Source organism: Copidosoma floridanum, unplaced genomic scaffold, assembly GCF_036245765.1.
Source record: "Copidosoma floridanum isolate Cflo_tuat_1 unplaced genomic scaffold, Cflo_Japanese_pri ptg000019l, whole genome shotgun sequence".
In the NCBI taxonomy this organism is placed as follows: Eukaryota; Metazoa; Arthropoda; class Insecta; order Hymenoptera; family Encyrtidae; genus Copidosoma; species Copidosoma floridanum.
In genome coordinates this window covers 13,327,400-13,353,532 of record NW_028321896.1, presented here as the reverse complement: position 1 = coordinate 13,353,532, position 26,133 = coordinate 13,327,400, and the positions used below count along the sequence as shown (strand labels likewise).

General features: G+C 44.0%; 1 protein-coding gene across 3 annotated transcripts in view; it reads right to left on the bottom strand.

The window, feature by feature from the left end:
- The window catches only part of LOC106644421 (uncharacterized), a 48,086-nt gene extending 25,745 nt beyond the window's left edge, over window positions 1–22,341 (bottom strand). For all 3 annotated transcript variants that reach the window (XM_089593011.1, XM_089593013.1, XM_089593012.1), the window contains exons 1-3: window positions 22,130–22,341; window positions 6,837–7,020; window positions 6,030–6,306 (exon numbers count right to left, since the gene is read on the bottom strand). In XM_089593011.1, the coding sequence (XP_089449137.1) occupies window positions 6,030–6,306; window positions 6,837–7,020; window positions 22,130–22,341 (673 nt within the window). The remainder of the gene's footprint in view (window positions 1–6,029; window positions 6,307–6,836; window positions 7,021–22,129) is intronic.
- Window positions 22,342–26,133: the final 3,792 nt, after the last annotated feature.

Genomic DNA, 26,133 nt, shown 5'->3' with positions numbered 1-26,133 from the left:
AATAAATTTTGGGCGAGTTGGCAAAAGCGGTTTTTAATTGAAGTGACGCATTGATTGGGGTATTGTGCACTTTTGGCATTAAATACATGGCAATTTGCCGTGTAATAGCGTTTGGATCGGGTGAACGGATTTTACGACCATACGCGCAAAAAGATATTGTATCGCTATTTTTTGGATCCTCTGATCATCGTTGTCCATTACATGAATAATCGCCCATATCTCTTTGAGTAACTTATTATAAGTATACCTAACACTAAAATGAGCACTATTAAAGTAACAATTTGTTTTCTTCTTTTTTTAATGTACAGTGCATTATTTGTATTAAAATTATCTTTATCATTACTGATAAGAATAAAAAAAGTTTAGAATATAACAGTACTGATAAGCGCTTAAAAAAAGTATGTAAACATTTTTCCAAGTATTTACACAGCAAACTGAATTTTTGAAAAATGTACAGCACTAATTTTTGCGACAATCAACTTTTGCCAAGGTCTACGTGAAAAAAGATGTGAGCAATATCATTTTACAGTTTTTAAAGAATCTACAATGAGAGACGAGACGTATGTATACACGAGAGTGAAAATTAACGGCAAAATCGCGAACACCGACTAAACTAGGATCGCCAAGTACAAAACCTATTTGACAGAAGAGAGTAGGTGGAGAAGGGGCCGAAGCGCGGGAGGCGACACACTGTACAGGGAATGATTAATAAAGATGCGCGAGCACGCGTGTCACCGGATATGAGGCCCACACTCTCTCTCTCTCTCTGTACACTTTTTTTTGTCTTTGGGCCGCGAGTTCTCCTTGTCCCTCGGCTCGCAAAGTGCCTCTCTCGTGCCCCACACTTGATCCGGCCCGAATACTTTTCCACCCGATCCATTAAGCCGATATCCGAAAAATCGCGGCAACGGCACGACGAAGCTCCAAAGACACCCAAATGACTCCTTCAACTCGCCCGCCCGACCGCTATCCTCCCCTCCCCCCGCGGGTCGAGGTAATCGGCCGAAGCGCGACTGATCCGCGAAATACACGAAATGCCCATTCGCACGCGTGTAAGGCTCCGGGGAGTCCTTCGCAGCGCGTGTACGAGCGTAGAGCGTTATATGTATAAGAGAAAAAGCTGGGGCCCGATTTATTCGCACGAGGGAGGGAGGGAGATAGGTTACGAGGAAGCGGCCAGACGAGGGGAGCCGACCGGGTGTCTGGAAAAATGCGGCTCTGCCCTCTTTTCGAGCCTCTCTCTCTCGCGGAATTGGCTTTTGTTTTGTATAATGAAGCTGACTCTCTCTCTCTCTCTCTCGCTCGAACCTGTATATGGGCCCTTTTGTCTCTGGGCCCTGCGTTGCGCAAAAAGCCTCTCAACCAACGTCGAGCTCCTTTCGTTTGGGTGCTCCGCGCGGATTTGTTTTCCCCACCTCTTATCGATTTCCAACTTGTATATTACGTAGCATTTTTGTTTGACATTGAACAACAAAATGCCGGTGCGCTCGATCGGAAAAGCGTAAAAGTTTGGGAATCCATTTGGATGTTTTTTTTTTTTTGTACGGAGTTTCCGTAAATTCAGGGTGAAGCAATTAAAGGACCAAGGAGTTTTCCTTGAAAAATTAGGGAAATTCTGACGAAACTTGCAAGATTTAATGCACAGGGCATGACGTTACGTAACTCGATTGAATTAAATTTGAAACGGGTGTCGCTGTGATAAATACATACAATAAAGTTGCAAGGCGTGAAGAAGAAGAAAAAGGTTTGGCGAAAAATCTAAACAATACTACGCGAGTGTGTCTATTATGCGCGACGTATATACGTGTGACGCGAGGCGTGAGGAAACACGGCCAAAACTGTTAAAGTGACGCGGGAAAAAAAAAAATGTTTACTTTGTTATTTCGCTCGAATGAGATGTTGGATTTTCATTGGTCGACGCTTACTTGTCCTTACACACTTTTGTAGTGATCGAACAATGGGTGCAAAAATACAGTCGAAAGGATTAAAGTCAGTTTTCATTACTCTAGTCCATACATATTATATAGGCTGAGCAAATTATCGGTGACACTGTACAGCGAGAAGAAGAAACCCACCTTTTTTTTACACTGTGGGCCAACTATTCTACTATTTTGACAACCCCTCGGGTACATGTGATCGGTCATACATGCAATTGTACTGTTAATCGTTGGCCATTTTGTAACGACTCCTCGTCCATATGGGGACTCTCGAGGCAGGAAAAAACGAATTGTTTATCAGTGGATCCATGACCACAGCGAAGGTATAAAAAAAGCTCAAACTTATTTCAAGCCAACGCTCTTGGAGTGTAAAAGAAGGGCGTAAGAGAAGGAAAAAAAAAAAAAAAAAGGTAAGCAAGTATAGAAATCAAAGCGTCCCACGTGTTTGGGTGCAAATGTCCCGAGGTGAGGACGGAACAAGGGGGACGGTTGGGGTCGGCCATACCGAGAAGTATCATAGAAGAAGAAAAAGAGCACGGCTAGGGCATGCATAGAGCCTACACACACCGAGGACGGTGGAGGCGGACGACACTCGAGGCGCATAATATAATCACCAGTGTGCCAATGTATAAACCTCGATCCCGTATATGTATATATATATATACATACGCATCAGGGGAAGAGAGAGAGGCGGTAAACATAGAAAGAGTTTTTCATCGGGGGAGGCGCGCGGGTGGCTCTCGTATGATTTACGCGCTTCCTTCCATCTCCACCCATACCCGGGAGAACTTTATGCGTCGAGGAAACAGCCGCGAGTGAGGAAAGACCAAAAACGCCACCTGCGAGAGACTCGCTCGATATTACCTTATTGACATTTGGTGCTCTGAAACGATGTGTGTGTGTGTGTGTGTGGATGTTGCTACCGAGTCCAAATATATGTATATGGTGTGATCGACAAATGACATTATTTTATCGTTGTCACCGGAGTTTGGCAAATGTAAGGCTATCGATACCGATGGTTCATATATTCGATGTCGATATAATTTCCCTTTCCCTTTGGCCATTGATCCATAGTGGATTTCGCGATGTGTACCATCCGTTGAGCTGATGGGGAGTACGAAAAACGTATTGGGAGAGAGTACATACTTATGCGCAATTGCGAAATCCCCCGTCGCAGACTGTGGCGTTGCGAATTGAAATATCAACGAACAATAGGCAATAAATGGCGTTTAAAAGAGAGTCCTTTTTTTTTTTTTTGCTTTCGTGTGTATACCTTAGATTATATATTACAACGCCAGTGACGTTTGGTGCGGAAACACGTGAAACGTCGTGTGAAACGCGAACCAAAGCGCAGAGCTCTTTGTGCGCGTATGGTAAGATTTTCCTTTCGATCTCGTAGATATTGGCTCGTATATATATACAGGAGGGGTAACACTTCCTCCTCGTCTGCCTTTGGGCTGTACTCGCGAGCGGTTGTACACCGGTAAGAAAAATGACCACTCGATCGGCACCTGCGCGATACAAAATCGCGATACGAAGAAGCTATATCACTTTTTCCCCAAGTAATTATACCTAGTCCCCTGTATCGTACCGTGAGCGCGGGTGCGTCCGGTTATTTTTTTTCAAAAATTTCCCGTTCTCTTTTTTTGTTTTGGGCAAAATTACGCGCGTTGGGGGCAAATTGTGGTGAAATTGCCGGGCTGGCAATAATGAAGAAAGCTATGTACTTTCGAGGCGATTGGAAGAGGAAAAGATGAGATCGCATAGACTCCTGGAGCTATGGTGTATGCTATAAATATACATCCGCGCGCCAATATCTCAGCCACCTGCTGCTACCGATCTGACGATAATTCATCTTGCGACGAGGTTTGGCGTACCGATAACAAGGGGAGCTTCGCTTATCTCTTGCTTCTTTTCCATTTGGTATCAAAGATGGTATAGCGCCGTTGATTGTTCTTTACGGGTTTATCGATAGCTCTTGGAATACACGTATACAATTGTATATAGATTCCTAAAATGTGAAAAAAAAAAAAAAAAAAAAATACTTTGAAAAAGGACACATCCTCTTACCAAACCGTATATACATATATACCCCTGAGTGCTATGGTGGTACCGATTTAATCATTGTGAGTCTGCGATACTGTTTCTATACATGACTAAGGTGACTTTGATAGCACGATACATTGTTCTTGAACTCGCATTTGGTAACCGCCACTCGCTTAAATTCACCCCTATACTAAATGAGCTATCGAACTTATCTGTTATGAACAAATAAATTATATTATTTAAGAAAAGTCAAGGACTATGTGGTACTTTTTTTTTTAATTTGAAGAAATTTCCGAGCGCACAGTGGAATAAAAAGAGACTTACTTTGGTATTATTGTCAATCGAATGAGGAATTAATGGCACAACATATGCATAGTCCTTGACATTTTATTTTGGTTGTCGTCGGTGGTTTTGAAGAAATCGTTTGAAATCCCGGATTCTGTAAGCTGAAAGCTGCATTTTTCTTTTTCACCCAACTCCTCACACCACAGTAGAAACGAGCAGACGCAAAAATGATCCCCCGCAAGACCCTTGTCTTTCCCAAGGGAGCGCTAAATCGACTCGCGCGGCCGAACGAAAAAATCGGGCAATGTTGGTGTACTCAACCGTATGTATATCGTGCACCGAGGCCGTTCGAGAGCCAAACAACAACAGCCATCGGAGCAAAAGGCGCCAAAGTTTTACTGTTAACTCTCTCGCGCGGTGATTTCGTAATCGTTACCATCTGACCTAACGACGGAGTATATAAGCAAGGTGAACGTTGATTTTTTTTTTTTTCCGTTTTTTTGTTTCCTCCGCCTTCACCTGCGCCGCACGATTTTGCCGTATACCATAGACACACATGGGCGAATAAATAGCGGAGCAACGCGGCAAGGAGGCGAGGTTTTCCTCTTCCACGTTATATGTATATGTATAGGTACTAGAGCGCGCGAGCTACGCCGACCTTGATTCGAAACGTGATCTGGAGCGACCCGCGACGGAGGATCGGCTCTCGAGGTACAAAAGATGTATGTATATACACACTGCCGGGAGAGCGAGCTCGTGTATATATACGTGTAGCTATACGCGAGAGAAGGAAAAAAAGGCCCCCCCACAGGAGAGAAGGATCTCCTCTTTCCTTTCACCGTGTGTGTATGTGGGGAGGGGGGCTCTGATGTTGGCGCGTTATAATTAAAATAATAACTCTTTTCTCTAGCCTCCGATCTCCTTGGCTTTCTTATTCCCACAGCAACGGGGGCGAGGGAGGCCAAAGAGGCGCGAGGTTTCCGCGACGACTTATTTTCCCTCCGTATGTATACACGACGGGATTGCGACGTGTGGAGGCGAACAAAAAAAAAATCAACCTTCCTGATTAGTGGGTTTTGCGTCGGGTCGAGCGTAATTAGTCGAAAGCGGAGGAGTGCGTCGGCGATTTTGAGAAATAAAATAAAAGCCTCCACCTCGATGGGATCTCTCTCGCGGTCTTGCGATACGATTCGACGATTGGAGTGTCGCGTTTTTTTTTTTTTTTTTTTTTTTTTTTTTTTTCTGATACATCTTTGATTCGTTTCGGCGTGAAAGCAACAAAGCACGTGAAATTTGTAATCATAGCACACGTATACGCCTATGAGGTATACCGATCTCTCCCATTTTCAATTTTCTTTCTTTGCAAAAATACTTTCATCTTGCACGCGATACTTGCGATACGGAGTATAGACCAAACGAATCAAAAAGCTATTACATTGTACGCTACCCATAAAATTGAAGCAAAAAAAAATGTAATAGGTAGTTGAGAATGGGTTGCATATATACGTATACGCCAGAGCGGACGATTCGGCGACACGTGGAAAGCATCGAAGCGATCGGTATAGGCCAGGTGCATGACCGTTGCTGCCCTCATTTTGTTGTAATCTTATGGAATAAAATAGTTCAAGAGGCCAAATTCCCCTAAAAGCCCACAAGCCCCAATGTCCACCCTCGTGCGCCCAACGTATATACTTGTTGCAACGTAAGCTCTGTTATATCGGCGCAAAGCTGACAAATGTACGAAAAGGAGGCCAAACTCACCGAGCATCTTGCTGAGATCGGCGTTGTGGAGGTCAGGGTTCTCGTCGGCGAGTTTCTTGCGCTCGACCTTGGCCCACACCATGAAGGCGTTCATCGGCCGCCGGATGCGCTGCTCCTTGAGGCTCCTGGCAGCCGCCGAGGCGGCCCCGGGATGGCACATCTTCACCCCGGCGCCCATCGGACCCAAGCCCTGCTGGTAATCCTGCAACGACGGCCCCGTCGCCAGCCACGACATGTCGTCCAGCCGCTGCTGACCTCCGCTCAGCATCCCCGGCATCTGGACGAGTGGAAGATTTTTTGTTTTGTTAAGTATTTTTGTCCATCACAAGTACGATTGACGCGTGGAAAATACCCGCGCTTAGGCTCGTTTCGCTCCGACGGGCGTTAACTCATCCCCCCCTCGAAAATGAGCATCGGTTACCAAAGCAAGAGCATAGATTTCACTTGGAGCGGCCAAGAAAGAAATTCCTTTTAAAATCAGTAATTTACCGAGCAGTGGGGAGCAAAGGATCGGCCGTCCCGTCATTTATGTATACACGCGCCGCGAAACGAAGGAAGGGAAGATAAAGATGCCCGACTGGCGTAAATTATTCAACTTATTTCCCAGGGACACCCCGGCCCCTTTCACGTGCCATTTCGCCTCGAGGGAGCAAAGTGCCAATCCTGCGGGTCGCCGGCGCGCGACGGAGCGTCTCTCTTTCTCTTTCTTTCCCGCGGAGAGTGAACCGATCGCCGATTTCCGGTCCGAGGAAATGGAAAAGGCTCGCCGGGGAGAGAGAGAGAGAAGGACTTTTTTTGTTCTCTTACCGGTATGATCTGCGTGTCCATCGACATGGGGCTCTCGTTGCCGTCGATGCCCGAGTCTATGTCAAAGGCCCTCGACGTGGGCGTAGCGTACAACGACGAGTGAAGCGCCAGCAGACCAGGCGAGCCCGCGTACCCGCTCGACGGCGGTGGTGTCACCTCGCCCCGCTCGTAGCTGTCCAACATTCTGCACGGATCACAAAACAAGCACAAACATTTTTACATTATCATTGCCACTGTTGCTGTTTGTTACGTACATACATATATATATATATGATATTGTGAGCACTATGACATCATGTATATATTTTAATTGGCACTTTGAACGATTCGGGAAAATTGCGTTTATTTTCTCGAAAAAGTTCAAAGTATCGGTAAAATATACGAGCAATGGAAAAGAATAATTCATGCATACAGGATGTGATACGGAAAAATTAAAAAATAACATAACAAATAACAAATAGTAACCAGAGCTGCTGCATGTAAGAGTAGAATCGGAGCACTCGATTGGTCACGCAAGCACAATCGGACGCATCCCCAAAGTGAAAATCGACACTATATATTTATACAGACAATAGGAAGCGAGTATACAGCATATACATATAGTTACATAATAGTGACATCAAATGAAATGTCGCGTCAAAGCGGACAGATGATGTTTAGAGCGCAGTAGCAGGGTATCATACGCGAGCCGCGCAGACCAATTGTGTACCTCTTGAGATCTCTTGGCCGCAGCAGCGCAACAATTATCCACGCGGCAAAACGACGTGTTGTCACTCGCCTCCGATACATATATACATAATATATCATGTCCCCATCCTCCTCCAATTGAAATCGATTCGATGCGAGTGTTCCGCTGCACACGTCACTGCTGCAGATAGCGTCGGGAAGGGGATGGGGGAAGGGGAGAAAATACGCGGATTATTTTCAATTACGCCTCGGCGGAGATTCCTCCGCGTCTCTCTCTCTACGTGCACGTATACACGTATAGGGTTGTACTCAGCGCCCGGTACGCTTATGTCAAGTGTAATTGAGTTCGGCCGAGAAGAAGAAGAAGAAGAAGAAGAAGAAGCTGCATGCGCGTGGGCACGCGCCACGTCGGGGCAAAAAAAACCCGCTTGATGCACTTATATATATATATGTATGTATATATACGGAGGAGGGTGGCAGAGGAGGGAAGAAAGAGAAAAAGGTGCGCTATATGTACAGTGGTGATGCGAAGAGCCCGTGGTGATGGGCAGCGCGTGCCTTGTAAATATGAACGCGGATAATTTAGCGGGAGGTATATATATACGACGTGCCGGCTCGATGAATTTTTATGAGCTATTATGTACGATTAAAAAGGGGGAGGGGCCTTTTTTTCTCTCGTGCGCAACTGGATCGGTCGTTTGTTGTTTTGGGTATACTTTATTTTTTTTTTTTTTTTTTCGAAATTCAGTGGTTTTTCCTTATTAAATTGATACAGCAATGTCCACACGATGATGTTTATATGAAAAAAAAAAAAAACATGTCCAATGACAAAAAGAGACACACAGTGGCAGGAGTTTAACAATCAGATGCGGAACTTGAACGGTGTGTCCATATAAGGTACATAGTGGCTGTGAGCTCGTCAACGATTGATCTGTCAAGCGGCGAGGAAGAGTATAATATATACGTATACGTACATATATATATGTGTGTATGTGTGTGTGGGGGGGGGTATAGTAACAGCAGCTGATCGACATGAATGAACCATTCAAGGCCACTTGATGGAATTCCCACGATTGTCCGTAAGAGCCATATAATCGGCGAGCTTCTTTCTCTCTTTTTTTTCCACCCTCCTCCTTCCTCTTCCTTTTCTTTATCCGCTTCTTCTTCTTCTTCTTCTTCTTCTTTCGCGTCACGTCGTATATAATACGCGACGCGAACACCTGTCCGCTCGCGTGTCCTCGTAAACATGACTCCCGTCAGTTGGGTACATCTGTTTGTCTTGGCTGTTTGGACAGTACGCGAGCCGTGTACACCCGTGTATATATATACGCATCGTATGTAATTTACAACAGTAGTCGCATACTCTTGTCGTAAAAGATTGTTAATTTCGTTTAATCTCGCACACCGAGCAAATAAACCGAGTCATCGTGCGATTGAAACATTATTATTGTTGTTTTCTCTACAGATTCACTAGTGGGAAAAAAAAAAAAAAAAAAAAAAAAAAAAAAAAAAAGAAATGAATGCTTTTGAGAGCTTCAGCAGCACAAGACAGTGGGCAGAGCTATCCTTTGAAAACCAAATCAACTCCAGCCAGTGAGCGAGACCCCCGTAGCAGCCAAAGTGCAAGTTCTCTAAATCAATCAAGCTGTCCACCGTCCCTTGGCACTCCCTGGCCCTCGGTTATCTAAAAACACAGAAATTATCGTCCGTATACGGATGGGCGCATCGGACCCGCGTGATTTACACCCTGGCGCGTAAATCGCCACCGTGGCGTCTTCGGTACGAGTGGGTATAGGTATTAAATCTCTTTTGCCGGCGAAAATGCGGCTGCGGAGTGATGCAGCCGAAGAAAGAAGAGACACCTGACTGCAAATTTAATACGTTATAATAAACAAGTGGAGACTCTCGTGCCGTTCGAGGTGTATGTGTGTGTGTGTGTACCTACCACGGAGTCCCTGAAAACGTGTTTCATACGGTATAATATACACCCTCGAAGTGGAAAAAAAAAACTACACGCTCAATAAAGACACGGGGACAAGGCGATAGCGCAAAGTGACTGTTACAAGCCGAGCTCGTTTTAATCCATCTCGAATCGTGCCCTGTAAATTACAATAGAGGAAAAGTTGAATCTCTTTGCGCCTCGCCGACGTACAAATCTACCTATATTATAGGATATTATACACCTCACGTGCATTATAATATGTGTGTATACACACCCGTACCTATGTGTATATATATATATATATATTTTTTATTGCTCTCGCGATCTCGCAAAGATAGCAGATATGTTTTTTCATCAGCCGTCAGATTGGTCAAAAGACACTCCCGATACACTATTTTTTTTTTTTTTCGTTCCAACGGCCGTGGTGCATCGCAAAAATTACGCAACGATCAGAGAACCCTTATATTGTTTTCTTTCCAATCTCGAGGCACAGAAGCAGCTCGGCATTCCTCGACCGACGCGTATTTCCAACCGCAACACGCTCGTATAGCTCGGTGTGAGCTTGCGTATGTACTTGCGAGCCGAAAGTGAAAGAGGATCATCCTCTGATGTGGGGTGACGAAAAGAAAAAAAGAAAAAAAAAAAAAAAAAGCAGAAGCCCCGCGCGAGTGAAATCGACCGTAAAAGATAGCGGTGTACAGAGGAGGATATCGGTTTGCATATATATGTATGTATGCGTGCAGCACGCGTGCATATCTCTGCGGTGTGTGTGCGAGAGCGCGAAGATGGGGGGTCAAGAGGTGCCGGGTTGCAGTGAAGGCTCGTTTATTTTTTCTTTTTTCGTTTTTTTTTTTTTTTTTTTTTTTTTCTTATTGCATCTTCGCGCGATTCGGTAGCACATGCGAGGGACGGAGAAAAGAGAGAGAGAGATGCCTCCGCGTGGCGCGCACGCGCTGCTATGCCGATTAATTTATTTCGCCGATTCGTATCGCGTTACGTAGCGGCGGTGTAAGAGATGGCTCCTTCCTCCAACGTAATGGTGTTTTTTTTTTTTTTTTTTTTTTTTTTTTTCTTCAGTTTGCCTTCCACACGATGCCTTTTCAGTTCGTTTGAGAGAATATTTCGCGAGGAGGCGATGATTTTTCGGCTGGAATGCATCGGAAGGACTTTTGGCTGCCGAGGATGGATGGTGAGGTGGAAACTGATAAATGATGTTTTGCGATGGAGAGACAGGACTCGTGCTTTCCTGGCTATTACTTTTTTTCTTTTTTGTCTTTTTTCTCTTTCTCACGGATAATTCTGATTTAACAAAGTTTGCTCTTTTTATTATTAAATTGAAATAAACATCGGGAAACTATGTAAAGATGTTGTTTTTCGGTTGAGATTTGATTGATTGAGTACTTGGTTGAAACGATGATGAAATAAATCAGAGACGTATATCGGATGAACTTTCTCGACACAGCCAGAATATTCGGCAAAAACAATATAAAGTGAAAATCTGCAGTGGAGTTTTTCATCAAAAGAATGTGAGAAACGATGAATATCCTATCGCACGAGAATGAATCAAAGTCTACTTGCACACGTAGGTATTATTTTATGCGCGATTCACGCAGTTTCATAACCAATGATGCACTAAAGTCTAGCTTATTGATTAATGGCCAGATCTATCGATTATAATATTGAAAAACGTGGGTATAAATTATTGTACAATAGATTAGCATCTACGTCACGTAAAAATTGTTTTTTTTTTTTTTGCACGGAATCATTTGATGAGAAATAAAATATTTTCAATGACAATCGTAAAAATGCATAATTTGAGAGAACTCAATAAATTGTTACATTGACCATAATATGTACATGCAACTCCTCACATATACAGGTATATAATACAATATTCCATATTTTAACGATTATTTAATGAAAAAAAAAAAAAAAACCTTTATTAACTCGTAAATGATGTACGTCGAGGCGTTTGATTGGTCACTTTTCACCATCACCTCGAGAGACAATAAGTCAGTGCAACGCACATAAAGCCGACATGTCAGAGCCAAATACGTTCGCAAGGTGCACACACAAGACCCATTGTCTCGTATCGCCATTGTAACTATATAAGTATATAATATGCGTATACGTCTTATGTATGAGTACAGACTATGCAGACCCCGCGCGTAAGTATAAAGGTGCGCATCGCGAAATGAGACAGCTGATAATGCGAGACCGCGATGAGGCCGACGACCAACAGTCGGACGATACAATGCGTCATGTAACAAATTAATTCGACTGTTTGTCGAGCGTATAGGAAGACGCGGGCACATTATATATAGTCACTTCTTACTGCATTACGCTGCTCTGATTTTCTAATTTCCATTGCGATGACTCTCGATAATTTATATTATGCTGTACGCGCTGTATATATTTCGTTACAAAATGGTATTTTAATTTACTTTTTTTTTTTTTTTTTTTTTTTTTTTTTTTTCTAGAGCTTTTGAAAGTAGGTAGGGGAGAGCGGGGTATGCGCCGTCCGTCGGGTAACTCCGACACCCTAATTTTTTCTTATACTGATGCATATTGTCAACAAAATCTATTTGGAATCGGTTATTTAATGCTTTTATTTAATTCCTCTCCAAAAGTTGTAAGAGAGAAAAGTGATTTTTTTACAGTATAGACTCATTTAATTTTCAATAGGTATATTTGGTTAGGTTTTTTGAAAATTTCAGTCTCTGATTTAACACTGAAATATTTAGGTAACACAAATCAAAGTTAGCATATTCGAAAATTTGAATTTTCTACTGTAGCCAGATATTTTTTTTTTTTTTTTTTTAGACCTAACATTAAAAATAATATAAATTATTAAAAACAAGGTCTCGTGTGGGGCACAGTCCGTCTCCCATGGTGGGGCACAAGCCGGCCTGAGCTGGATGCGTGGCAACAGTTGCTTAGACGTTTTAACTGAAAAAGTTTCTTCTGCTGCTTGGTTGTCGTTGAACCTTAATTTTTTTAATTATCTGACAGCTCTTACAAAAAGTGTTCATAAAATGGTTAAGCATTACAAAAAAAGTTGAAAAAGTGTGTTTGGACAGATGAACAAATGATACTCTTGGAAAAAGTACAAGATGGAAAATCAATTAAAAATACTGCATCAGAGTTCGGCATTCCCAGAACGACACTTTAGAATAGAGTAGCAGCATCATACAATAGTACTTCAAAGGGACAGACAAGTAATGTTTGAATATATTTATAATTATTTATAATAAAAGTAATGTAAATTAAAAAAAAGTAAGATAACAAATGTTTGTTAAAAAAAAAAACAAATTATTTTTTTAATGCACATAAAAAATAAGACTGATTATTTTTGATAAAACATTGTTGTAAAAATAGTCATACGTTAATAAAATCGTTACTAAAATGTTTCTAATAAATATAGAATATGAAATTTATAAAAAATTTTTGACATTAAAAGACATTACGTATTAATATTTCTTTAATTGTCCAAATAATAAAAACCAAAAATGTGATTCAAAATAAAATTTTGAAAATAAATTCTATACTGTGTATTATTTTCCTTATTCCATATTTTTAATTTTATTTCATTTTGTAAAATATGTTTCAATAAACATATAAATCAATTTCTAATTCATATAAATAGAAGATGCATGAAATCATTTTACAGGTAATCCTCAGGCCGAACGTGCCCCACCCCATGACGGACCATACCTCTCTATGACGGTCCCTACCCCGTTCTCAAACGGCTTTTATTTTTATTAATGACATGCACATTTAATTATAATATAATCATGGAGGGCTTAAATTATATTTTTTAGGTATTTGTCTTTATTATTGAATATTTTTGATCAATAAATTAAAAAAAATTTCGGTACAATGATTTAATTAGCTTAGGGAGCCGGTAGTGCCCCGCTCTCCCCTACCTACACGTAATTTGGGGTAATGAATAATGCATGAGCACAAAAATCGTGTTATCCGCCGCCCTTTCGGCTAACGGCACGACTTTCATTTCCATCGAGCAAAACAATCACCGGCCCAAAAAACGAAATAATACATGGAAATAACCCCTTTAAATTGATTTTTATCGCTCCGCTGACAAGACGTTTTTATTTTACACTTGAAAAATCACCCGCATAATATATATACTTTCCTCGCATTAGCGCGCGCACACACGAATCACGCGTAGGTTGATCCGAAAGCAATGTGATATTAAGCCAACGAAATTACCATAGAGCGTTACTTACACATGATAATATTACAGTGCTTAAGAGAGTTTAAAATGCGAGATATATGAAAAAACAGTTGATGGAGACGCCGCGCTACTTCCGAGAACCGCTTGATGGTTAAAATACAACCACCAGAGACTATATTGGCAGAAAAAGAAAAGTTTTTTTTAATTAAACATTACCGAGCGATGAGTAACCCAAGAGCTCGATTATACATTATGCTCGCCGCACCGCTCATCGATCGGCCGCTCCGAGGCAATTGTCGTACACGCGAGAGCGCTTATGGTATACGCGTACACCGCGTATAATGCGCAATGTCTGTCGCATAAAAAACCTCGCGTTTTATTTAAATAACAATAACCAATCGTCCATTCAACAACGCGTATATTATTATGACGCCATAACGATAATTAGCACTGCGTGCCCTCTATAATACACGTATACATGTATATAATCCCTTATTAGTCAGCGGTGATTTATGGGACACACGCTATACGTATATAATTGTATTTCTAATGTATGTTACCCTTCATTTCTAAAAACTAATTTTGCATCCTGCTTTTAAAAGAAAAAGTAAAAATACATCTGTACAACTTGACGAATCGTTTTGACAAGTGCGCAATTTTTTTCAATGGTATACGTAATCTAGATTTTCTCGTAAAAGTATATGTGATTAATTAAATGAATTGTTCATTGCCCTTGGAATTTGGCTGCGTATTGTTTTTTCCTCAAAAATCAGTGAATTCACTTTCCATCGCGAAATACTCGATGAAACTTACAAAAATAATCAAAGTCGAGTCATCGATTGAAACATATAACAAGTATATAACAATGTATACGCAATACTTTGAGCACAACCTACAAAACGAAATGGAGCAGCATTCACATTAGCACCACCTTGTACAGAGACGCGCCAATGATCCCACGTGCTCAAAAATCCCAGAGAGTTTTCTAGGCCAAGGAGGAAGAGAAGGGAGAAAAAAAAAAAAAAAAAAAAAAAAGAATGAAATAAAGAAAGAGCTGACAAAAGCCATACGCATTATATACTCGTCATCGGCTGCAGCACGCGCCAAAGTGTATCAGCTCGAAAAGTGCATGTACGCAACGAAGATGGGTTTTCTCCGGGAAGGGGGAGGGTAAGTATGAAAAAAAAAAAAAAAAAAAAAAGAAAAGAAAAAAAAACACGGCTCGCTCGTAATTTTAACGGGTCCCCTGATTAAACTTGTAAATCCGAGGAGAGCGACGCGTATACGTGTGTGCGAGCGGAAGTGACGACCCGTCGGAGGCCTACTGCCGCTCACCTTTGCACCACTATATATATATATATGTATGTATGTATGTATATATATACGTGTATACCATTGAGGTATACATACTTACGCGCGGCGACGCTCCGCCGAGCGCTCGGCGAACCTTCTCCGCCTCGTCTCCCTCCTCATCTCTTTCGCTCTTGCCCACCCCCGTCCGCTCTGGCTCTTATCTCTCAACTCGCTGAAGGTGCAATATTTACCATAGGCATAGGCCTTTCCTCCCCCCCTCCCCTTTTTTTTACTGGCCCGACGGATAATGTGTAATTTAGCCAGAATTTTTTTTCTTTTACCAGATTCGTAAGTTACAGGTGATGCCTCCCTTTTTTCTCCATTGAGGAATTTATCGATTAATTTGGTTACTCATTAAATTGGACTATACGCAATTTTTTTTTTTTTTCCATTTCCATCACGAGTGAAATCGAAAGCGCGATTCCCAAACGTCAATATCATTACGGAAGCATTTATAAAGCAAGATATGCGAGAGTGAGATATAGATAATCGTATGGTCCGTTCGGCAGTGGAGGTGGCTTTTACGCGTTTCAACGATGTGTAAATTATTCAAATCAAGATGTCCTCCGCACAATCACGCCAAAGTCTCGCTTACATACGTGTACCGAGCATCAACAGAGAACAAACAAAAAACGATAATCTCGCTCGCGTCAATTTGCCCCGATGAGCAAACAAAATTTTCGATCCCCGGAAAAATAAGAAGAAAAAAAAAAAAAAAAAAGGAAAAAGCGTGAGAAAAGTTAATTACACATGGTTGTACAATACAATATTATATGCTCGAGAAAAATACCCCAAAAATCGAGTCGCTGGCGGTGTTCAGCTTACGTGTTCCTTAATTACACTCCCGAGAACATACCTATACGGAAAGATGGATTGTACAAGTGTTTCCGGTCTGTTGCCTCCTTCGCTGATTGAAACGTATATACGCGACTCCTCCGCGGGTACAACACATAAGTACATAGGTATACACCGACAGCAGCGAACCAAAATTGACGTGCAACTCTGGAAGAGCGGCATACACGATTAATATAACATATATGGTATAGCGGAGAGAGAGAGAGATCAGGCGCCATTGTCTTACTTTGTCGTCGGGTGTGCGCCTCGCGATTTGGCGGGGCCTGATATATATACATACATAAATCAATCCCCGCTCGCGCTCCGGAATCTTGGAAATGTGCCGTTTATTCTCAACAATCAGCCACCGCTATTGTACGACATATATATAAATTACGGACCCTCGCTATCTTTCATTCCGCACGTATGTACACACGCATCAATGTACGTGCATATGCTGGCGCACGACTGTATATTTATATGCATAACAGAGAGAGAGTCGGATTTAACAGGATGGAGGGCAGGGCGTGTATAAAATGCGCGTATAAGTTGTAAGTTTTGTCCTCTCGCGTTTGATCATTTCGATTTAAGGTATATCGACGATTCCCGTATGAGAGTATACATATGATATGTAAGACGGAGGAACAGATAATATGTATTTAAATGCAAATAAATGAATTCCTCGACTCGCCCGATGGAGGGCAAAGGCGATCCGTCAAAACGGTACATTAGGTGCGATACGCGAGTCAAGCGCGCATGGGAATTTCGAAAAATTTGCACACAGAAGCAATAAAATTATTACTAATCGCGGGGCTGTCGTGTCGCATTGTCTCCCCGGTATGTCCGATGGTGTAAGACTGTATATACGACGGTCGCTGTGTAATTATTGTTTTACTGCACTGCTGTTACTGTAACAAATAAAATAAAAAAATAACAATAACAAGGAGTACGTATGGTGTACGAGTGAAAAAAAAAAAAAAAAAAAAAAAAAAAGAGTCGGAAGGAACAGAGCAGTCCCAATATATAGCTGTTCCTCGCCTGCGAGTCTTGCAGGGCTCATCGATCATTCGGGTCACGAAAAATCGTGACTCGCCGCCGATGTTCGACACGATCTCTCGCCGCGACTTCCGGTGCCGCCGCCGTTGTTGCCGCGCACACGGCCTTTATAAAGTGATGACGACGCTCCCCGCGGTTTCCCTCAAACGACCAAATAAAAGCAGAAGCTGCCCGTTTTTCCACTCCCAAGTGTACGCGCGGGTTGTTGTGGAACTTATTGCGCCCTTTCGTATATATAGGTATATGTATGTCGTTACTTCGCGTTGTCTCGTTATTGTTGCTCTTTTTTTTTGTTCGCGGAGTCCCGTTTTTTTTCTTTCTTTTTTTTTTTCGCAAGCACCAACATGCATACTTGTGCGGTTGAAAAACGAGCCGAGAAGCGCCGATACCGATGTTTTGCAATCCAAGCCGTTGTGGGTATTTTATCGATTATCGCGTTTACATATATATACGATGCCTATACATCATGTGCAGCTGTGGGGTGTCTAGCCTAGCTGGTATGCATATACAAGAATAATAATAACAACTCGTCGTGGCTATCATATTGGTGATTTCTACTTCTCGTTACTGCTGCACTTGAGCGTCTTCTTTTAATCGCTTGTTACCATTAGATCGGCTTTGGTTCGTTGTATCGATCGTTTTTGTACAGGGACTTGTCACGTATACATACGCAAAAATTAGTCTCTTGGATGAATCTAGTTTATCTAGTCCAATGGAAAATCCTTGCGCAATACATTGTTTCCTTCAATGCTTCTTTCAGCTCCACTTTACCGAGGCGTTGACTTCCTTGTGTACTCTATTGTACGCGATCTAAGTTTCTTTTTTTTTTTCCTCAGTGTACTATATATCAACGGTACACAAAGTGTCTCTGGTAAGATTATCAAAACAAACAATATACCGATACAAAAAAAAAAAAAAAATATCTCAATCAGTCCGCGCCGTCGTTCGAGCAAATTATCGGTGCGTGCAGTTCCTGTGTTGTGGAAGAAAAACAAAACAAATCAAGAGACAAATTTTTTTTTTCTCACGAGCAATTATCTCACCTAATAATTCCCGTCACGCGTTTGCTAAATATGCGATAACTCCCGACTGTCCGAAAGGCGCGTTTAAGAGAAAAAAGCTGTCGCACAGCGCAGTAAGTGTTGATGTTGTGCATGTATGATAATTGTCACCCCTGCGATTCTCAATAAGATTAGATTGAATTGCACACACGTGCGTATATGTATGTGTATATAGGGACGGGATGGGTTTTGGCGGTCAATTTTGGTTGTGGGAAAAATTCCTTCGCTCGACACGGAAGGTGGGCCGCATCGTCAAAAAATGTAGGTTAAATTACCTCTATCGCTCGAGTTCTTTTTTTTAGGTTTGCTGAAAATTCCAGCGCAGGTACCTACAACGTGTGAGTAAACAGAGTTGGGGTGCGGATGTAGCGATTTACGCGGCTCCGCACCCGACGGACGGACGGACCGCGAAGACGACGTCGGCAGCGGAGCGTGACGGTGAACCTTTGCTCGTAAAATACTTACTTATACGAGTTGTACCGTTTCTTTTATTTCGTTCCTCTTGCGCGCCGCGGCTCCGTTTGGGCGTGTACGCGACTCCGGGGGGGAGGGGGACTCTGTGTGAATCGAGCCAAGGAGACCTCCAACCGAAAAAATTTTTTTTTTTTGCCTTCTTGACTGCGGTATTACTCACTGGCTTCTTGTTGTAGTTGGGCGTGCGAGGCGTGGTTATCTCTGTTCTTTTTTTTTTTTTTTTTTTTTTCTATCGAGATCTGCGTTTTGACGAAAAGGAAATTTTGCGGATTTTTGTTGCCACATATGTATCATTTCGTCAATCTTTAATTGCATCGACGTAAATAACACGTTAATGAAACATCACATCATTGGACACGCTTATACTTAACCATCATAATTTTCTTAATTCAATTTATTCCAACACGTAGTTGTTGGCAAACGGAACAAATTGCACTTGACGCAATTCAAAGTTATTATACGGAGAGTACATTATATACCACGAGCACAGTAATCTGGTAAGTTGATATAATGCGAGGCTCGTGTGCGCGCGAATGTTGGAGCGGCCACGCTTCGTTTGCGCGAAAACTCGAGAAAATCATAAAAGGCCAAAAGAGTTAATTGCCCAGTGAAGACCTTAGGCCTTTTTTTTTCTACCTTTCCGAGGTAAAAATATACACCCGTGCAATACACTGTATGCGGCCAATTAGATGCAACCTTTTTTTTCTTCCTCTTTATACGTATAGGTACATATACATATTATATACTTTGCACCGTAAAGAGTCGTTTACATGCTAATACGTATATCTATATGTGTGCCCGGTATCATCGTCATCGAGGATAAACTAGACGCGCGCGTTTTTACGCTCAGCTTGGGGTAAAAAATCTTTTCATCGAAAGACACGCTGGTTCATGCTATATACGAGAAAAAAAAAAAAAACAGTGTAAACTCGTTAGTAGGTACTTGAGGCAAATTATACTTTCATTAAACGCGATTAAACATTTATTACACGCATAATCTTGTAGATAATGGAAAAAAAGAGCGGTAATTTCATCGGTATTGGGTACTACGTAACATTTGAAAAAAAGCACCCTCCCGTAGTAAAATTTGTAAAAAAAAAAACACTCCACGATCCACCCACCCCGTGTAACTGAGTAAAAAAACAAAAACAAAAAAATTGCAAACCATCTGAAAAATGAAGAGAGAAAAAAAAACAATAACCCCCCGACAACGCGCCTATCTCTCGCCGAGCGTAAATTCCTCGAACGGAGCTGTGCAACCCCGGCAAATATGCAATATTTTTACCCACGACTGAAAAGAGGAGAAAAAAAGAGGAACTTGAGCAGAGACGAGCAATAAGCAACGCGACAAGTATACATATATACGAAAGGTTAAAAGGCGCGCACGCAGAAAAAAGGCGGAGGGTGGGGGGGTCGCGATACGACGCGCGCGCTAACCAAACAGTCCCGGTCCCGCCCATATTCGGGCCGTAATTTGCCCCGCGGGGCGATCTGCCCATCCCCTAATCGGAGCTCGGTCCCCGCGCTAATAACAGGATCACCCGCAGCGCCTGTGCGTATAATATATATACACACACGTCCACGGTACAACGCGCCTCGGCCCGTATATACACAAACGCAAGTGATTTTCGCTCTCTGCTCCTTTAAAATCGTTTCACCCCTTACTTCGAATATGTGCCTACACAAGCATAATGTAGGCTCGAGACTGGGTGATTGCATGGATTATCGGCCGGAAAATTGGCGTGGTTCGCGCGAGCGCGCGTGTTTGCTTTAGCTCGGGCGACGCCGCCGGGCTCGGGATGGGGAAATTTTCGCCCTCGCATACAAATGGATACGTATATTACATGTCGACGGAGGAGGTGGATCGTCGTCATGCAAAACGACGCGGCTTGTCGATCGTCAAGTTCCGGCTTATTGATTTTTCGCGTCAGGACGGAGATAAGGAAAGTGCCGGTGTGTGGCCGCGAATCGGCCCGTTCGAGGATAAGTGCCGTGTAATTTCGCGGTTCGTTGCCGATCTCCTACCCCCCCTCCCCCCGATCCTCAGCCGCGGTTGTTTGCACACGGTGTACAAAGCTGTGGTTAAGGCCCGCGAGATGTAAATATATTTCGCAAAGATGGGCCCCCATTTCAGCCCAAGTGTGCGTAAACATGATCATTTTGGCCAGGCGATCGGTTCGAAAAAGTGAAAGATAAAAAAAACCTGTTGTAACGTTGTTGATGAAATTTAGGGTAGGGATGAGAGATACGTGATGAAACTCACAGGCGACTCGCAATTAACGAAAAGCCACGCACGATAAGTCGTCTCCACACACGGTAGCATCGCGAACGAAGGGATAATTTTTACCACGTGTACACGTATGTAATACGTCTATATGCAAGCTGTACTCCGGGACCTCGTGCCCATCGATCCCTCGCGGTCCATCTCTCTTTATGTCCGCGCAACGCGAGACAAGAGGGGGAGGAGCCGGGGCGCTGATTTGCTCGACAGTATCGACTCCATTTGTAAGATCGGATCGCCGGTAAATTGCCCCCACACGTGTACACGTATAGGTAGAAAGCGTAGAGAGAGGGAATTTATGGCACAGAGAAGGGCCCAGCTCGTCTCGTTCTTCCGTGACGTTGTTTATTTCGCTCGCGGGTACAAACTTCCCTCTCGCGCGAGTGTACACAAGAGGCCGCGTGAAAAAGGGGACGAGAGAGAGATATACGGTCGTCGCCATACGCGGGGAATACGGTGGCTCGTCGACAACGATATCCGACTCGCGGACAGAGACGTAAGGTATACTCAATATTAAGAGGACAACCGAGCGCGTATCGCAACCACCCCGTAAAGTGGTATATAATATTATATACTCGCGCTAACGATACTTTTATAAAAATACACATTGGTGTACCTGACTCGCGATATAATATACACTGTGTGATTGTAACAACAGACTCGTGCAACGCGCTCCCTGGAGCGTGTCCCCCGCAATAAATCATCCCCAGGTGCTTACTCGCGAAAAATGAGTAAAACCCACAGTGCACCTCCAGCAGAGAGAAAGAGGGTAAAAACAAAAAACACCCGTGCACGCGCAAAGTGCTAAGGCCTCTGTGTGTGTGTGTATATGTACCATATAGGTATAGACGAGATGATGATCGGCCAAAGCTGCGGGGCCGATATCTGGCCCCGTGATCTCCCTCATTTAAGATCTCGAAACTCGAGCGGCGGTGGCAGCAGCACTGGCCCATACATACCCCGAAGAAAATCGAAAAAAGGAGAACAACGACGAAAGAGCAAAAGGACGAGGCACCGCATGCATTGTACCTATACGTATACGTGTACAGCCTGTACCCGGTGCTTGCACGAAGAGGGTAACCATATACACACGACGGTGTAGGTACAGGAGAGGAGGTAAAAGAAAATGTACAAGTATTCGGGGGCTGTGTGTGTGTGTGTAATACAGCAGCACGGGCGCGCGGGCGTGAGCGAGAAAATAGACGAGAGAGGTAGGTGCGCGCCACGTATGGGTATACATACCTATTCGTACATAACTATGAGGTATGTATAGGGGTAATTAAGAGAGTCCTTTTTTCGCGGGTAGGTTATATATATATATACGTGCAGGTTGTTGCACGGCTAAAAGAAGGAGGAGGCATAGTGTGTACAGAGAGAGAAAGGGGGTGGGGGGTGGGGGCAATAACTTACGTGTAATGAGAGTAGGATGGGCTGGGCTGGTCCATGTGCTGGACAATGCTGCCGGGGGTGTGGGCTTGTTCCCTGGCCGGCGAGGAGGTCTGCTGGCGGTGCTGCTGGACGGCCGTCGGAGTTGTGGCCCCCTGGGGTGGTGGTGGCACGACACCGGCGGCGTGGTGGTAGCGCTGGCACATCTCGGCCAGGTTCCAGCCATGGGCATCCATATATTTTTACCTGTGGCTCGGTGGTGGACTTTTGGTCGTCGTCGTCGTTCTCGTTGAGCTATTGCTGCTGCTTCGTCCACCGCGAGGCCGCTGCGACAAATCAGCAGCCCCCGGGCCAACGTCCATCTCTTGCACCCTCGACTAACCACTACGCCGTCTTGGGGAGTTTTCGTTTTGTTGGTTTTCTACTCGATCACGGAGCTACGGCTCTCGGTGTGTGTCTCTCCCTGTTTCCTTGCTTATTTGTTCTTTCACTGCTCGCTTTCCCGATTTCTTCCCCAAAACCGGGTCTGAAACAAAATCCAATCACTCGTCGTCATACCTTTTTTTCTTTCATCTCGTATGATATTTGTATGTTATACATTGACTGCAAAATTATATGAAACGCGCCCTTTTACCACCATTTGGAGGCTTTGGCGTGTACAATCGGCTCTTACTCCACATAACGCCCTCCCCCGGAACAGTAGCATCGGTAGCGGTAGCTTATCGGCCCCGGCATCGATGTTCCCTCTCGCGCCAACGCGAAAATAGCCGCGCCATCGATCCATCCCGTGCACCGAGGAGGACGGCTTTAACGCTCGCTCCATCTGCACCCCCTTCCCGCTTGGATATCTCCAATTTCGCAATCTCGCGCATTCCTCGCTGCACGCGATCCTCTCTCCCTCTCCCAAACTCACGTACGTACACACGCGCGTGAGAGCGGAAAACGCGTAATTTCTAAAAAGCTCTCCCGTACGTGGCCCGATCTGAATCTCCAAAGAGCTCGGATCTCGCGCTTCCCCCCCCCCCCCCGAAGCAAATTTTGTTGAAAAACCCTCGCACGCGTATGCGGCGCTCGACGCGCGATGATGCATCATCCCGCGCTTTCGGAGGATCTATCGCAGATCATCGGGGGGGCATCCCGTGAGTGCCGTCACCCGTACGGGGCACGGGAGGAAAAATGAACGAGCCGGAGATTTATGGTCACGAATAATCTATCGGCCCATCAAGCCGCGGATCGCTTCGTGTGTTTTGCGGACGGCTGTATGTTATCGCTCTCGCGAGGCGCGTGCATTGATTGGGTGTTAATCGTCCTTCGGGTGGCTTATGAAACATCCACACGGGTTTAGAGCTGCTGCGTTCGGCAATTTTTGTACCGTCGCATTCGAGAAAGCGATCGGATCGGTATGAAAAATCTTGCCGATTTTTCCGATTTATCTCGCCGGAATCCCGCTTGTTTTCGCTAGAGTTGCGTATGGATTTAAACAGTGTATCTTTCATACGATCGGTTTGACGATCGCATCGTAAATTCATCCACCGATCGAGTAAATTGTACCTCGAGTCGTTCGACGGTCGAGACGTAATTGAGATATTACGCGTAATTACGCGAGTGAACTGTCTTGCTGGTGGTTAATCAAAGAGGGGGGTGCTTGGTGCCAACGTATAAATCGTCGGAATTTTTCGCTCGAGATATATATACATATTGTGGACGCCATTAGGGCTCCATCAGCCGCAGTGACACGAGCCAGTGATCCGTCAACGGTCATCGCGTGATCTCGCGGACGAGCGGAAAAAGTAAAAGCAATACCCTCTCGGCTCTTTTTTTTTTTTTTCCTCGGTCGCGAGACCGGAGAGGAGACGCGATCGGAGGTGTTAATGCAATTGCTGTGTTTCAATCTGCATTTTAAAAATTCGCCGCGGGTAAAACTTTCCTCAAACGTCGCGTCGTTGTCAACGCGCGCATCACGCAGTATGCACGGCACGCGAGTCTTGCGTATGAAATTAAATCACGGCGGAGAAACGACAAAGAGGCGGAGTTCTCCATCCAGCTCGTACACGTAATTAATTTACGATTTTAATACCGATCGAACCATGAGGTGTTTGGCCAACGGCTTTCATCGCCTTTCGCATAAATTCATAAAACCCATGTATCGCCGAGCTCATTACCGATATGTAATTGGTGGTAGACAGAAAAAAGGGGGGCTTTAACTTCTGCACTATCGCGACGACACACCGACTATTCGAAAAGAACGAGCCTCTCTCGGTGTGCATAGACTCGAGAGGCATTAAACAAATCGGCGTGACTCGAGAAAAATTCGCGCCGTCGACGACGTACGTGTGTCGTTTGGGTAAAAGAAAAAAAGTCCAAGGCACGCGCTGCCAGAAGGAGCAACGGCGGCAATGAAATCGCAGCGGCGTCATAAAGTACAATGAGGAGGCTGGCATTGTGCCGTGTGGGTATACGTACTTTATCCATAATTCCCGATTGCGAGCTATGCGCACGACCGATCCGGCGATGTTTTCTGCTACTGTAACCGCGCGGAGGCTTTCGCTTATATGCATCGTACACGATCCATTTTCCAATCAAAAGTGATCGATGCGCTACTTTGGCAAGCGTCGATTGTTTTTTTGCGTTTGTCGTCTTCATTTAGAGAAAACCATGGGGTTGATAATTTACCGTGTTATTTTACACCAAGGCCAATTTGAGCAACCGATTTTTCACTCGGGCCCGATCCACTTGCCAAACTGGAAAACGAAAAAACAAAAAAAAATAACACCCAAGGCTCGTTTTCTCGACTTGGTTACTGTGTACTTATTTGCATTGAAAACCATGAAAACCAGCGCTCGCACGAGGCAAGAGAAAAGTGCAGTTAGCCTCCTCGGTCGGAGAACGCCCGCAAGTACGCGCGTATCCATTGAAATCCTTATCATCCCCCGGTGGCCGTTTGCCTTCCCGTTCGGCGATCGGCTTATAAATTACTCCGAATCGAAATGCCAGAAATCCGCGCGCTGACCCTCGCCGCCGACTTTGGCTTCCAGAGATATTGAATTTGCATCCGAGCGTTCCCCGAAAGCGGGCGTCGGGCGCGCAATTCGACCGATAAATAAATCCCCGGGCTTATTCGCGAGATTCGAATCTCCGGGATCTCTCTCTCTCTCTCTCTCCTCTGCTCCGCTGGTGTTGCGTTCGTGTGTGTGTTAACCTAAAGGTACATCTGTACCTATGCTCGTGAAATCGCATTCGATCCCCGAGCCGTTGCCGATTTTCCGTGTGCATATGTATCACGTTATTCATGCGTGGGTACGATAAACAGCACGTCCATGAATACGTATGGTATAGGACTTTTTTTACTCGGCTGCAAGCACACGCACCTCGGCACTTTGTTGTGATGGCTCTGGTGGAGTGAAAAAAAAAAAAAAAAAAAAATCGATCAGCGCTCTGTTTCTTCGTTCCCCTTCGTGCGTGGATTGTGTACGTATATAGGAAGCTTGTAGCTATTAGTTATTGTTCCGTTGAACTGCAATGGGTCTAGGAAATTGTTTTTCCGCTAATTTTCTTTGGAGTGCGTTTTTTACTCGCCATTGTTTGTCGTTTCGATGGAGCATGGAGGATCGACCTGCAACGCCATTGTCAACCGCCTTGGTTTTCACTATTATTAAGTATTAATTTTACTCGTGCGAGTGTTTTTTTTTTTTTTTTTTTTTTTTTTTTCTTTCAGCAATCATTCGATTATATATAGCTGTGTAAAAGAACGGATGAGAAGGGGCCATTTTCACACTACTTAGCTGGAGTTCACGAATACCCCATCAATGTCATTTTTCACCCAACATCCAGCACAACCATGTCGCAAGTAGATGTGTATCAGACGACGAGCGACGAACAATATGTTGTACTCGCTAACATTTATTTACGCGTATGATATACCATGTGCTTTCACAACATTGCGAAATACAAAGGCGCAAACTTGGAGAAACAGTGCCATTACACTCTCACAAACACATTATTTTCAACGTAGGATTCCCTTTTCTTTC